Here is a 15,395-nt window from a genome sequence, read left to right on the forward strand (position 1 = left end):
TTCATGCCTGCAGATCCACTCTTGTGACCTTGGTACCTTCCTCAGTACTGCACAACCCTCAACTTCCTGAACTCCAGCAATGCTATCTCCTGGACTACAAATCAGTTTCCCACCCCCCTGCCAAATTAGTTTAAACCCCCCGAAGAGCTTTAGTAAATTTCCCTTCCAGGATATTGGCGCCCCTCTGGTTCAGTTGTAACCCTTTCCTGTTTGCACAGGTCCCACCTTTCCCAGAATGTGCTCCAATTATCCAAGTAACTGAAACCCTCACTCCTACACCATCCCTGTAGCCATGTGTTTAAAACACGATCACAGACGCCACGGACCTTGGCACCCGGGAGGCAACACACCAACCGTGAGCCTCTATCGTTGCCACAGAACCGCCTGTCTGTACCTTTAACTATAGAGTCTCCAATAACTAATGCTCTCCTGCTCTCCCCCCTTCCCTTCTGAGCCACAGGGACAGACTCAGTGCCAGAGACATGGTCACCGTGGCTTACCTCTGGTAGCCCCGCCCCCCAACAGTATCCAAAACGATATACCTGTTATTGAGGAGAACAACCGCAGGGGATCCCTGCACTGATTTCTTCCCCCTCCTTTTAAATGTCACTCAGCTACCTTCATTCTTAGGTGTAACTACATCACTGTAGCTTCTATCTGTAACCGACTCAGCCTCCCGAATGATCCTCAGTTCATCCAGCTCCAGTTCCCTAACACGGTCTTTGAGGAGCTGGAGATGGGTGCACTTTCCGCAGGTGAACTCAGCAGGGACACTAACGGCATCCCTCACCTCAAACATCATGCAGGAGGAACATTCCACTGCCTCTCTGCCATCCCTTCCATTTATCCACTTGACAATTACAGAGAGAAAAAAAAAGCTGACCTGATTTTCACACTCCCCGCAGGTTAGAGGTGGTGGGAGGGTGGAGAGAGGAAAAGGAAAGAAAAGCTTACCTCACCAACTCACCACACAGTCTTTATTTTTGGTTGGAGGAGGAGGATGGGTGGGAGACACGACCTGTGTAGTGTCTCGGGTTTAGCCACTGCCTGAAATATATTAGTTCTAGAAACTCACCCGACAAGCAGCTTTCCACAATTTACTCCCCGCAACAGCCAATCAGCGTCGCTGCTCTCCCGCCCTCTGCAGGATACTTGCCTCAACTTGTCCCCGCAGTCAATCCTCACTGAGAGCTTCTTCCAGTCGCAGTGACTGCACCTGAGGCAAATCACTCCCCGCAACAGCCAATCAGCGTCGCTACTCTGCCGCCCTCTGCAGGATACTTGCCTCAACTTGTCCCCACAGTCTATCCTCACTGAGAGCTCCTTCTAGTCGCAGTGACTGCACCTGAGGCAAATCACTCCCCGCAACAGCCAATCAGCGTCACCACTCTGCCGTCCTCTGCAGGATGTGGGGCAGAAAATAAATCAGGAGATAGAACAGCCTACTAGGGAACAGTCAATTCTGGATTTGGTAATGTGTAATGAGACAGACTTGATTAGCCAACTTAAGGTGAAGGAACCCTTAGGGAGCAGTGACCACAATATGACAGAATTAATCCTGCAGTTTGAGAGGGAGAAGCTGCAATCAGATGTAACGGTATTCCAATTAAATAAGGGCAACTACAAAGACATGAGGGAGGAACTGGCCAGAGTTGATTAGAAAAGGAGCCTAGCAGGGAAGACAGTGGAACAGCAATGGCAGGAGTTTTGGGGGGTTATTAGGTAGGCACAACAGAAATTCATCCCAAAGTAGAAGGAAACATGCTAAGGGGAGCACAAGGCATCCATGGCTGATGAGGTATGTCAAGGACAGCATAAAAGCTAAAGAAAAAGCATACAAAGTGGCGAGAATTTTTGGGAAGTCTTTAAAAGCGAGCAGAGGACAACTAAAAAAGCAATAAAGGGGGAGAAGATGAAATATGAGTGCACGCTAGCTAGTAATATAAAGGAAGATAGGAAGAGTTTTTTTTCAATATATAAAAGGTAAGAGAGAGGCAAAAATAGACATTGGACCACTGGAAAATGTGGCTGGAGAAGTAATAACAGGAAACAAAGAAATGGCAGAAGAACTGAATAGTTACTTTGCATCAGTCTTCACGGTGGAAGACACCAGTGGGATGCCAGAGCTCTAGGAGAACCAGGGGGCAGAGGTGAGTGCAGTGACCATTACTAAGGAGACGGTTCCGGGGAAACTGAATGGTCTGAAGGTGGACAACACCCCTAAAAGAGATAGCTGAGGAAATTGTGGAGGCATTAGTGTGATGAACGGTTACTGCCTTATCATCATGTAAGGTGATGTCCCCTTTAAGACCGGGCTTGGAACCCTGGGGTCTCCGCCTCTGGCTCCGCCCATCTGGGAGCCATACATAAAGGCCTGCCTCATGATCTGTGTAACAGTCAGCTCTCGTCTCTAGCTGTAGTATAGTTATTAGTCTAATAAAGCCTTCTTTACAGTTTAATCTCTAAGCGTCATTATTGAGGGTACCTCAATTTATTAGACTAAACTAGATTCAGGATGGACGCAGGCCTAAATCTGGAAGCACGAACGCCGGAGGCAAAGGAAATGTTTAAATACTGGCTGCGGTGCTTCGAGGCCTACCTGGACTCCGCAGAGACTCCCATCCTAGGGCCACGCAAGCTGCGTCTACTCCACGCCCGGGTGAGTCACAGAATCTCCGCCATGCTCGGAAAGGTGACGACTTATGAGGAAGCGATTGAGTTGCTCCGCAAGCGGTTTGTCAAACCCGTCAATGAGGTGCACGCCCGGCATCTGCTCTCTACCTGCCGGCAGCGCTCAGTGGAATCACTCGACGAGTTTGTTGAAAAACTCACCGCGCTTGCCAGGGACTGTGACCATCAGGATGTGACAGGGGAAGTCCATATGAACCTGAACATCAGAGATGCTTTCGTGTCCGGCACCCGCTCGACCTACATCCGGCAGCGGCTGCTCGAAAACGGGGCAATAGACCTCCAGGAGACGCTAACGCTCGCCTCCTCGCTGGAGGTGGCCCGACATAACTTGGGTACGTACCCCGCGGACTCTGCCAGCCCCCCCCGGACTTCCTCAGACTCAACCGTATTACAGGCCTGCGCCACGTGGCGACCCGCTCACCATGGGGGCACACCATGCTACTTCTGTGGGCAGGGCCAGCACCCACGCCCACGCTGCCCAGCTCGCTCCGCGATCTGCAGCGACTGCGGGAAGAAAGGGCACTTTACAAAGGTCTGCCTGGCCAGAACCAGGGGCCAGAAAAACAAAGAACAGCCGGCCCGAAAATCAGGCTCTCAGGCCCGCAGGCCTCGCAATGCTGCTGCGCACCGACCCGACATGCCCTCTTCTGACGCGTCATCAGCCTCGTGCGAATCATGGGAGCGGCCATCTGGTCGGCGGCCATCTTCTCGACCCGACACGTGCAACCGACGGCAGCGGCCATTTTACGAGTCCGACTCGGCTGACGACTCTGACTACCCGCGACTGGGTGCGATCACCCTCGATCAAACTCGACCAAAACACCTGCAAAACTCCATGATGCAGGTCCAGGTCAATGGGCACAACACTGCATGCCTCTTCGACTCCGGGAACACGGAGAGCTTTATCCACCCTGAAACGGTAAGGCGCTGCTCCCTACGCACCCATCCCACATCCCAAACCACAGCCCTCGCATCTGGGTCCCACTCGGTACAAATCACGGGGTACTGTATTGCGGATCTCTCGATCCAGGGTGCCAAATACACCCGTTTCAAATTTTATATCCTCCCTCACCTCTGTGCCCCCCTGCTGCTCAGACTGGAATTCCAGTGCAGCCACCGAAGCCCGACACTAAAGTTCGGCGGACCCTTGCCCCCCCTCACGGTGTGCTGCCTTGTGACACTGAAAGTCGCACCCTCCTCGCTATTCGCTAACCTCACTCCTGACTGTAAGCCCGTCGCCACCAGGAGCCGGCGCTACAGTGCCCAAGATATGGCTTTTATCAAGTCAGAGGTCCAGCGTTTACTGGGAGAGGGGGTCATCAAGGCTAGCAACAGCCCTTGGAGAGCGCAAGTGGTGGTAGTCCGGTCCGGGGAGAAGAAACGGGTGGTCATGGATTATAGCCAGACCATAAACCGATTCACGCAGCTTGATGCGCATACCTTCCTCGCATCGCGGAAATGGTAAATCGGATCGCCCAATACAGAGTCTTTTCCACGGTCGACCTCAAATCTGCCTACCACCAGCTCCCCATCCGACCAAAAGACCGCCTCTATACTGCCTTTGAAGCAGCCGGCCAGCTCTTCCACTTCCTCAGGGTCCCCTTTGGTGTCACAAATGGGGTCTCCGTCTTTCAAAGGGCGATGGACCAAATGGTGGACCAGTACGGTTTGCGGGCTACATACCCGTACTTGGACAATGTCACCATCTGCGGCCATGATCAGCAGGACCATGACGCTAACCTCAATAAGTTCCTCCAGACCGCCCGAGCCCTTAACCTGACCTATAACGAGGGCAAATGCGTTTTCCACACCACCCGCTGGCCATCCTCGGCTATGTCGTGGAAGACGGGGTCCTAGGTCCCGACCCCGACCGCATGCACCCCGTTAAGGAACTCCCTCTCCCCCGCAGCCTCAAGGCCCTCAAACGGTGCTTGGGGCTTTTCTCCTATTACGCCCAGTGGGTCCCCAAGTATGCGGACAAAGCCCGCCCACTCCTAAAGACCACCACTTTTCCCCTCTCGGCTGAGGCTCAATTGGCCTTCAACCGCATCAAGGCTGACATCATCAAGGCCGCCATGCACGCGGTGGACGAAACCATCCCTTTCCAGGTAGAGAGCGATGCATCAGACATCGCCCTGGCTGCTACCCTCAATCAAGGAGGCAGACCAGTAGCGTTCTTCTCCCGAACCCTTACCGCCTCCCAGGTTCGACACTCTGCAGTCGAAAAGGAGGCACAAGCCATTGTGGAGGCTGTGCGGCGCTGGAGACACTACCTAGCCGGTAGGAGGTTTACCCTCGTCACCGACCAACGGTCGGTCGCCTATATGTTCGATAACACGCAACGGGGCAAAATAAAAAACGATAAAATTTTGAGGTGGAGGATCGAACTCTCCACCTACTCGTACGATATCAAGTATCGTCCAGGGGAGCTCAACGAGCCCCCAGATGCCCTGTCCCGCGGCACATGCGCCAACGTGCAGGAGGACCGCCTGCAAGCCATCTACAATGGCTCGTCCATTTCATCAAGTCCCGCAACCTACCTTAATCAACCAAGGAGGTCAAGGCCATGGTCAGGACCTGCCAAGTCTGTGCAGAGTGCAAACCGCACTTCTATCGGCCAGACAAGGTTCGGCTCATGAAGGCCTCGGGCCCCTTTGAGCGACTGAGCGTGGACTTCAAGGGGCCCCTCCCATCCACCAACCGTTATGCCTATTTCCTCACCGTGACCGATGAGTTCTCCCGTTTCCCATTCGCCATTCCCTGCACCGACATGACCTCAGCCACGGTGATTAAGGCACTACACAGCATCTTCACCCTGTTCGGTTTCCCTGCTTATATCCACAGCGACCGGGGTACATCGTTCATGAGCGATGAACTGCGTCAGTATCTGCTCAGCAAAGGCATCGCCTCGAGCAGAACGACCAGTTATAACCCACGGGGAAACGGGCAGGTGGAGAGGGAGAACGCGACCGTGTGGAAGGCTGTCCTTCTGGCCCTGCGGTCGAGAAATCTCCCAACCACCCGCTGGCAGGAGGTCCTACCCAATGCCCTACACTCCATTAGGTCACTCCTCTGCACGGCCACGAATGAGACCCCTCATGACCGATTGTTTCTCTTCCCCAGGAAGTCTACCTCCGGGGTCTCGCTTCCACCTTGGCTGATGGCTCCGGGACCTGTTCTCCTCCGGAGGCACGCGAGGAGCCATAAAACGGACCCCCTAGTTGAAAAGATCCGACTGCTCCACGCCAACCCCAGTTACGCCTACGTGGAGTACTCCGACGGCAGGCAAGATACGGTTTCCCTCCGGGATCTGGCACCCGCTGGATCCTCCATCACAGACGCCCCTTCCCGTGCCACGCCCCTGCAGGACCCGTCGCCCCCTACAACACACTCCCTTCCGGCCCTACCACCCATTGGTGAGCTCCTACCATGCGCCCTTTACACACCCCGCCGGCGCCGGCTCCGTTTCCCCCGGACCGAAGCTCCGACCGCTGTGCTCCCGGATGTGCCCTCAACCGGGACGTCCGTGCCCGCCGCACCACCGCCCGAATTGAGGAGGTCGAGGACGACGATCCGGCCACCGAGACGGATGGACCTATGATGGCACTTCACCCCCGCCGGACTCATTTTTAAACAGGGGGTGAATGTGATGAACGGTTACTGCCTTATCATCATGTAAGGTGATGTCCCCTTTAAGACCGGGCTTGGAACCCTGGGGACTCCGCCTCTGGCTCCGCCCATCTGGGAGCCATACATAAAGGCCTGCCTCATGGTCTGTGTAACAGTCAGCTCTCGTCTCTAGCTGTAGTATAGTTATCTAATAAAGCCTTCTTTACAGTTTAATCTCTAAGCGTCATTATTGAGGGTACCTCAATTAGTGATGATCTTTCAGGAATCACTGGAGGCAGGAAGGGTCCCAGAAGACTGGAAAGTGGCTAATGTAACACCACTGTTTAAGAAGGGAGGGAGGCAGAAGATGGGAAATTATAGGCCGGTTAGCCTGATTTCGGTCATTGGTGAGATTTTAAAGTCTGTGATGAAAGATGGGATTGTGAAGTACTTGGAAGTGCATGGTAAAATAGGACTGAGTCAGCACGGCTTCGTCAAGGGGAGGTCATGTCTGAGAAATCTGTTAGAGTTCTTTGGGGAGGTAACAAGGAAGTTAGACAAAGGAGAACCAATGGACGTGATTTAGTTAGAGTTCCAGAAGGTCTTTGACAAGGTGCCGCATTGGAGACTGTTAAATAAGTTAAAAGCCCATGGTGTTTAGGGTAAGATCCTGGCAAGGATAGAGGATTGGCAGACTGGCAAAAGGCCGAGAGTGGGGATAAAGGGGTCTTTTTCAGGATGGCAGCCGGTGACTAGTGGTGTACCTCAGGGGGCTGTGCTGGGACCACAACTTTCACAATATACATTCATGATCTGGAAGAAGGAACTGAAGGCACTGTTGCTAAGTTTGCAGATGATACAAAGATCTGTAGAGAGACAGGTAGTATTGAGGAAGCAAGGGGTTTGCAGAAGGATTTAGACAAGCTGGGAGAGTGGGCAATGAAGTGGCAAATGAAATACAATGTGGAAAAGTTTGAGGTTATGCACTTTGGAAGGAGGTCAAGAGGGCTAGAATACAAGACCAGGGGTGTACTTCTGAGGCTGTATAAGGCTCTGGTCAGACCCCATTTGGAGTATTGTGAGCAGTTTTGGGCCCCGTATCTAAGGACGGATGTGCTGGCCTTGGAAAGGGTCCAGAGGAGGTTCACAAGAATGATCCCTGGAATGAAGAACTTGTCGTATGAGGAACGGTTGGGGACTCTGGGTCTGTACTCGTTGGAATTTGGAAGGATGAAACTTACAGGATAATGCGAGGCCTGGATAGAGTGGACGTGGAGAGAATGTTTCCACTTGTAGGAAAAACTAGAACCAGAGGACACCATCTCAGACTAAAGGGACGATCCTTTAAAACAGAAGATGAGGAGGAATTTCTTCAGCCAGAGGGTGGTGAATCTGTGGAACTCTTTGCCGCAAAAGGCTGTGGAGGCGAAATCACAGTGTTTTTAAACAGAGAGAGTTAGGTTTTTGATTAATAAGGGGATCAGGGGTTATGGGGAGAAGGCAGGAGAATGGGGATGAGAAAATATCAGCCATGATTGAATGGCGGAGCAGACTCGATGGGCCGAGTGGCCCAATTCTGCTCCTATGTCCTATGGTCTTATGTCCTTATGGTCTGGTTGTGAGAGGACGAACACCCAACTGATTTTATTGCAGTGTGGAGTAACCAGTCGAGACACATCTGAAGGCACTGCACCTCAATAATCCCAATCTCCTTATCCCTCTTTGTTCATTGCCAGTTGCTCTGCTGGCCTCGCTTGTAAGCAGGAGGTGAGCACCCCAGATGTTATAAATTCAAGTCTCACTGAATTAAATTAAATCAAGCCAATAACAGCAAGTGGTTAGGATCTACTGTCTGAGAGTGTGGTGGAGGCAGGTTCACACAGCGAGTGGTTAGGATCTGGAATATACTGTCTGAGAGTGTGGTGGAGGCAGGTTCACACGGCGAGTGGTTAGGATCTGGAATATACTGTCTGAGAGTATGGTGGAGGCAGGTTCACACGGCGAGTGGTTAGGATCTGGACTGTACTGTCTGAGAGTGTGGTGGAGGCAGGTTCACACAGCGAGTGGTTAGGATCTGGAATGTACTGTCTGAGAGTGTGGTGGAGGCAGGTTCACACGGCGAGTGGTTAGGATCTGGACTGTACTGTCTGAGAGTGTGGTGGAGGCAGGTTCACACAGCGCGTGGTTAGGATCTGGAATGTACTGTCTGATGGTGTGGTGGAGGCAGGTTCACACAGCGAGTGGTTAGGGTCTGGAATACACTGTCCTCTGCCGGCTGCGGCATGGCTGCAATAGCTGTCACTTTGTCTGCATCCGGACCATATGTGGTCCCCCAGAAACTTTAGCTCAGTTTGGCCAAAAGAATACTTGTCTCGTCTGAGGCGCAGGCCGTGTTCTCGTATCCGAGCAAAGACGCACTGGAGACGACTGATGTGCGCCCGTGGTGTGGTGGACCAGATGATGACGTTGTCAACATAGACGCGCACCCCTTCGATGCCCTCCATCATTTGTTCCATGATTCGATGAAACACCTCGGATGCCGAGATGATGCCAAACGGCATCCTATTGTAGCAGTATCTGCCAAAGGGAGTGTTGAAAGTACACAGCTTCCTGCTGGACTGATCCAGCTGAATCTGCCAAAAGCCCTTTGAGGCATCAAGCTTGGTAAAAATTTTAGCCCGGGCCATTTCGCTCGTGATTTCTTCCCGTTTGGGTATGGGGTAGTGTTCCCTCATGATGTTATTGTTCAGGTCTTTCGTGTCGATGCAGATCCGGAGTTCGCCAGAGGGCTTTTTAACGCACACCATGGAGCTGATCCATGGCGTAGGCTCCGTGACCCGGGAAAGCACTCCTTGGTCCTGCAGATCCTGCAGCTGCTGCTTGAGGCGGTCCTTGAGTGGTGCTGGGACTCTACGAGGTGCGTGAATGACCAGGGTGGCGTCCGGTTTGAGCCATATTCTGTAAGTGTAGGGCAGTGTGCCCATGCCCTCGAAAACCTGCTGGTTGTGGGCGACGAGCGAGTGGAGCTTTGCCCTAAAGTCTGCATCCGGGAAATCGGACGTGCCTTCTGGAGACAGAGTGTGTACCCGCTGAACGAGGTGGAGGATCTTGCACGCCTGTGCACCTAGCAGGGAGTCCTTCGATGATCCGACTATCTCAAAAGACAGTGTGGCTGTGTATGAATTGTGTGCAACCTCGAGCTGGCAAGATCCCATGGCCGGGATAACATTACCTTTGTAATCGACCAACTGACAGTGGGATGGCCGAATTGGTGGTTTGACCTTCAAGGCGTAGAAGGCTGACCGTGCAATGAGATTGGCGGAGGCACCAGTGTCTAAACGGAATGTGATTGGTGATCGGTTGACCGTTAGGATGGCACACCATTCATCGCCCGGTTTAACGCTGTGCACTGGCATCGGCTGGTGGGTCCTACTTGGGGACATCCGATTTCTGTCTATTACCGCAACGCGGAAGGCTTCCCGGTCGTCGGTATCACCGGTCTGGACGTCGTCAGGGTATGAGTCGGTGTATGGAGGCTGAATGGCCCGCACGTCCCTGCGAGGCTGGCGAAATTGGGGAGCGTTGGCAGGTTGAGCTGCTCGACAGCAGGCAGCGTAGTGGCCCATCTTGCCACAGTGGAGGTAATATCGAGTTTTGGCTGGACATTGCCGCTTTAAATGTGTGGATCCACAGTTGCCGCACGTCGTGACGTCATGGCGCTCGTTGCGCCACCGCGCATGCGCAGTTCGGTCCTGCATAGAGCGTGCCTGTGCGTCACACCCCTCTGTGCCAACGTCCCCTCTTTTTGCGCGTACAAGCGCGGGAGGCCTCGGAAAACACGCAAAATGGTCGCCCTTGTCCGGGCCGCGGGCCGGGAGGAACTCGATCGACTGGACCCGCTCGGCCTCGTAGGACCCCTGCCGTGCCGATTCGGCCGCCTGGAATTGGGAGTACCGGCTGGTCGCGTTTTCGTGGAGGACGCAGGTTTCGATGGCGGTGGCTAGGGTGAGGCTCTTTATTTTCAGGAGCTGCTGGCGTAGGGTGTTCGAGGTGACCCCAAAAACGATCTGTTCCCGAATCATGGAATCGGAGGTGGCCTCATAGCCACAGGACTGCGCGAGGATGCGGAGGTGTATCAAAAAGGATTGACAGGCTCATCCTTACCCTGCAGGCGCTGCTGGAAGAGGCACCTGTCGAAGCTCTCATTCACCTCGACGCTGAAGTGTTGCCCAAGTTTTAGAAGGACCGTCTTGTACTTCGTCTTGTCCTCGCCTTCCGCGAATGCCAGGGAGTTGTAGATGTGGATGGCGTGTTGCCCTGCCGTGGAGAGGAGGAGGGCGATCTTCCTGGTGTCCGATGCATCCTCCCTGTCTGTGGCTTCTAGGAAGAGCTGGAAGCGCTGATTAAACAGCTTCCAGTTGACGCCGAGATTTCCAGTGATTTGGAGCGGCTGCGGCGGGCTGATGGTGTCCATGGCGCAAGATGGCGGATCTCTGAAGATTTGTGCAGGTGGGTCTCACAGTTGCTGGGGAGTTTCCAACCTGGTATCATGTCGTGTTGGGTGTTCCCCTACACAAACGAACCAACACGGTTGCAGATGGTACAACTCTGTTTTATTGTTCTGAATAATAACAACTGTTAACTTTTGGCTGCGGTTCGTACTTCACCAGCTAACCTGTGGACCCAGCCCTAGCACTATCTTAGAGAGGCACTCAGCACATGGTGTATGTCTGAGTGGCACGCTGTGAGCTCTGTGCTCTGAGCTGTCTCCTGCTGGAATGAGCGGGAACTGTGGTGTTCCCTGTTTTATAGTGCGTGTGCTCTCACTGGTGATTGGCTGTGGTGTTGCATGTGTGTTGATTGGTCCGTCGACCTGTCCATCAGTGTGTGTGTGTGATTGCACCATGATATGTAAATATGGATATCATGACACGGTCCCTGGGTAAACAAGGCCGGAGATTCCCACCCTCGGTCTAATTTAGCTCTGAGTCCACATGCACGATTATCAATCAAGCACAATGAGCATAGCTCAGCTCCCAGAATCTCATAATCGCACAGATAACAAATAAACCATTGAATTCTGAAATGAGTATCAGGGGAAAAGAGAGAAACGTGGCCCTCTTCTCAGTAATCATAGAATCATAGAATCCCTACAGTGCAGAAGGAAGTTATTCGGGCATCAAATCTACACCCACACTCTGAAAGTGCACCCTGCCCAGGTCCACTCCCCTGCCCTACCTCCGTAACCCAATAATCCCACCTAACCTTTGGACACTGAGGGGCAATTTATCATGGCCAATCCACCTAACCTGCACATCTTTGGACTGTGGGAGGAAACCGGAGCACCCGGGGAGAAAATGCAACCTCCACACAGACAGTAAGCCAAGTCTGGTATTGAACCCAGATCCCTGGCGCTGTGAGGTAGCAGTGCTCACCACTTTGCCACCATATTCTGTGTTGCCAAGAAACTATTTTTACAAGCGGGAAAATCTAGCAAAACATATTGGATATACAAAGAATAAAGAACAAAGAAATGTACAGCACAGGAACAGGCCCTTCGGCCCTCCAAGCCTGTGCCGACCATGCTGCCCGACTAAACTACAATCTTTTACACTTCCTGGGTCCGTATCCCTCTATTCCCATCCTATTCATGTATTTGTCAAGATGCCCCTTAAATGTCACTATCATCCCTGCTTCCACCACCTCCTCCGGCAGCGAGTTCCAGGCACCCACTACCCTCTGCGTAAAAAACTTGCCTCGTACATCTACTCTAAACCTTGCCCCTCTCACCTTAAACCTATGCCCCCTAGTAATTGACCCCTCTACCCTGGGGAAAAGCCTCTGACTATCCACTCTGTCTATGCCCCTCATAATTCTGTATACCTCTATCAGGTCTCCCCTCAACCTCCTTCGTTCCAGTGAGAACAAACCGAGTTTATTCAACCGCTCCTCATAGCTAATGCCCTCCATACCAGGCAACATTCTGGTAAATCTCTTCTGCACCCTCTCTAAAGCCTCCACATCCTTCTGGTAGTGTGGCGACCAGAATTGAACACTGTACTCCAAGTGTGGCCTAACTAAGGTTCTATACAGCTGCAACATGACTTGCCAATTCTTATACTCAATGCCCCGGCCAATGAAGGCAAGCATGCCGTATGCCTTCTTGACTACCTTCTCCACCTGTGTTGCCCCTTTCAATGATCTGTGGACCTGTACACCTAGATCTCTTTGACTTTCAATACTCTTGAGGGTTCTACCATTCACTGTATATTCCCTACCTGCATTAGACCTTCCAAAATGCATTACCTCACATTTGTCCGGATTAAACTCCATCTGCCATCTCTCCGCCCAAGTCTCCAAACAATTTAAATCCTGCTGTATCCTCTGACAGTCCTCATCGCTATCCGCAATTCCACCAACCTTTGTGTCGTCTGCAAACTTACTAATCAGACCAGTTACATTTTCCTCCAAATCATTTATATATACTACAAAGAGCAAAGGTCCCAGCACTGATCCCTGTGGAACACCACTGGTCACAGCCCTCCAATTAGAAAAGCATCCTTCCATTGCTACTCTCTGCCTTCTATGACCTAGCCAGTTCTGTATCCACCTTGCCAGCTCACCCCTGAACCCGTGTGACTTCACCTTTTGTACTAGTCTACCATGAGGGACCTTGTCAAAGGCCTTACTGAAGTCCATATAGACAACATCCACTGACCTACCTGCATCAATCATCTTAGTGACCTCCTCGAAAAACTCTATCAAGTTAGTGAGACACGACCTCCCCTTCACAAAACCATGCTGCCTCTCACTAATACGTCCATTTGCTTCCAAATGGGAGTAGATCCTGTCTCGAAGAATTCTCTCCAGTAATTTCCCTACCACTGAAGTAAAGCTCACCAGCCTGTAGTTCCTTGGATTATCCTTGCTACCTTTCTTAAACAGAGGAACAACATTGGCTATTCTCCAGTCTTCCGGGACATCCCCTGAAGACAGTGAGGATCCAAAGATTTCTGTCAAGGCCTCAGCAATTTCCACTCCAGCCTCCTTCAGTATTCTGGGGTAGATCCCATCAGGCACTGGGGACTTATCACCTTAATATTTTTTAAGACACCCAACACCTCGTCTTTTTGGATCTCAATGTGACCCAGGCTATCTACACCCCCTTCTCCAGACTCAACATCTACCAATTCCTTCTCTTTGGTGAATACTGATGCAAAGTATTCATTTAGTACCTCGCCCATTTCCTCTGGCTCCACACATAGATTCCCTTGCCTATCCTTCAGTGGGCCAACCCTTTCCCTGGCTACCCTCTTGCTTTTTGAAGTCACTGGGCCTATTGCAGGGAGCACATCATACCTAATCAACATATCAAAGTTCTTTGAGAGATTATCAGTGCTCAGGAATGATGGAACTCAGTACATGTTACTTTCCTAGATTTCAGCAAGGGTTCAGGTGAAATGCCACCTGAGAGGCTGTCCCATTGATTAGGACAGGAGAGAATCGGTGGGCAGTTATTAAAGTGGATCAGTTACTGGCTGCACCAAAGGAAATTGGGACATTGACAGGGCAGGAATGATAAGTGTGATGAATGGTTCTCAAGCAATTTGAACCTGAAGTATATACTCGTGAAGATTTCACTATTCAACTGATATATATTACAAAAGAATTATAACATTTTTCTTATGAATTGATTCTGTTTTTAGGTCGAAAATATGATAAAAATGGAAATTTGCATCAGTGGTGGAGCAATGCATCAATTTCGAGGTTCAATGACAAAACTGAATGTATGATAAAACAGTATGATGAGTATTACTGGGGACAAGCTGGTTTACAGGTATGTCAGGGGTTCTGGGTGGGTTACAGGTATGTCCAGGGCACTGGGTGGTTACAGGTATGTCCAGGGCACTGGGTGGTTACAGGTATGTCCAGGGCACTGGGTGGTTACAGGTATGTCCAGGGCACTGGGTGTGTTGCAGGTATAGCTGGGGCACTGGATCGGTTACAGGTATGTCCAGAGCACTGGGTGGTTACAGGTATGTCCAGGGCACTGAGTGTGTTGCAGGTATGTCCAGGGCACTGGATCGGTTACAGGTATGTCCAGAGCACTGGGTGGTTACAGATATGTCCAGGGCACTGGATCGGTTACAGGTATGTCCAGAGCACTGGGTGGTTACAGGTATGTCCAGGGCACTGGATCGGTTACAGGTATGTCCAGAGCACTGGGTGGTTACAAGTATGGCTGAGGCACTGGATGGGTTACAGGTATGTCTGGGGCACTGGGTCGGTTACAGGCATGTCTGGGGCACTGGGTGGTTACAGGTATGTCTAGAGCACTGGGTGGGCTACGGGTATGTCCAGTGCACTGGGTGGGTTACAAATATGGCTGGGGCACTGGGTGAGTTACAGGTATAGCTGGGGCACGTATAGGGCACAGAATGGGTTACAGGTATGTGCAGGGCACTGAGTGGGTTACAGCTATGTCCAGGGCACTGGGTACAATACAGGTACAGGTACGTCTGGGACTCTGGGTTGGTTACAGCTATGGCTGGGACACTGGGTGAGTTACAGGTACGTCTGGGGTACTGGGTGGGTTAGACGTTTGGCTCGATCATTGGGTGGGTTACAAATATGTCTCGGGCACTAGGTGGGTTAGAGGTAAGTCTGAGGCACTGGGTGGGATACAGGTGCATCTTGAGCACTGGGTGGGTTACAGGTATATCTGATAGACGTGGGGGGAGTTGCAAGTACAACTGGGGCACGAGGTGAGTTACAGGTATGTCTGGGGCACTGACTGGTCACAGGTATGTCCGGGGCACTGGGTGAGTTACAGGTATGTCTGAGGCACTGGGTGAGTTACAGGTATGTCTGGGGCACTGGGTGAGTTACAGGTATGTCTGGGGCACTGACTGGTCACAGGTATGTCCGGGGCACTGGGTGAGTTACAGGTATGTCTGAGGCACTGGGTGAGTTACAGGTATGTCTGGGGCACTGGGTGAGTTACAGGTATGTCTGGGGCACTGACTGGTCACAGGTATGTCCGGGGCACTGGGTGAGTTACAGGTATGTATGGGGCACTGGGTGGGTTACAGGCA

At 51.9% G+C, this 15,395-nt stretch overlaps 1 protein-coding gene across 4 annotated transcripts in view; it reads left to right on the forward strand.

Moving 5' to 3' along the window:
* The window catches only part of phex (phosphate regulating endopeptidase homolog, X-linked), a 691,216-nt gene that overhangs the window by 528,385 nt on the left and 147,436 nt on the right, over window positions 1–15,395 (forward strand). For all 4 annotated transcript variants that reach the window (XM_072514452.1, XM_072514453.1, XM_072514455.1 and 1 more), the window contains one exon: window positions 14,007–14,137. In XM_072514452.1, coding sequence (XP_072370553.1) covers window positions 14,007–14,137 — 131 coding nt within the window. The remainder of the gene's footprint in view (window positions 1–14,006; window positions 14,138–15,395) is intronic.

This window comes from Scyliorhinus torazame, chromosome 8 (genome assembly GCF_047496885.1).
Source record: "Scyliorhinus torazame isolate Kashiwa2021f chromosome 8, sScyTor2.1, whole genome shotgun sequence".
Taxonomy (NCBI): domain Eukaryota; kingdom Metazoa; phylum Chordata; class Chondrichthyes; order Carcharhiniformes; family Scyliorhinidae; genus Scyliorhinus; species Scyliorhinus torazame.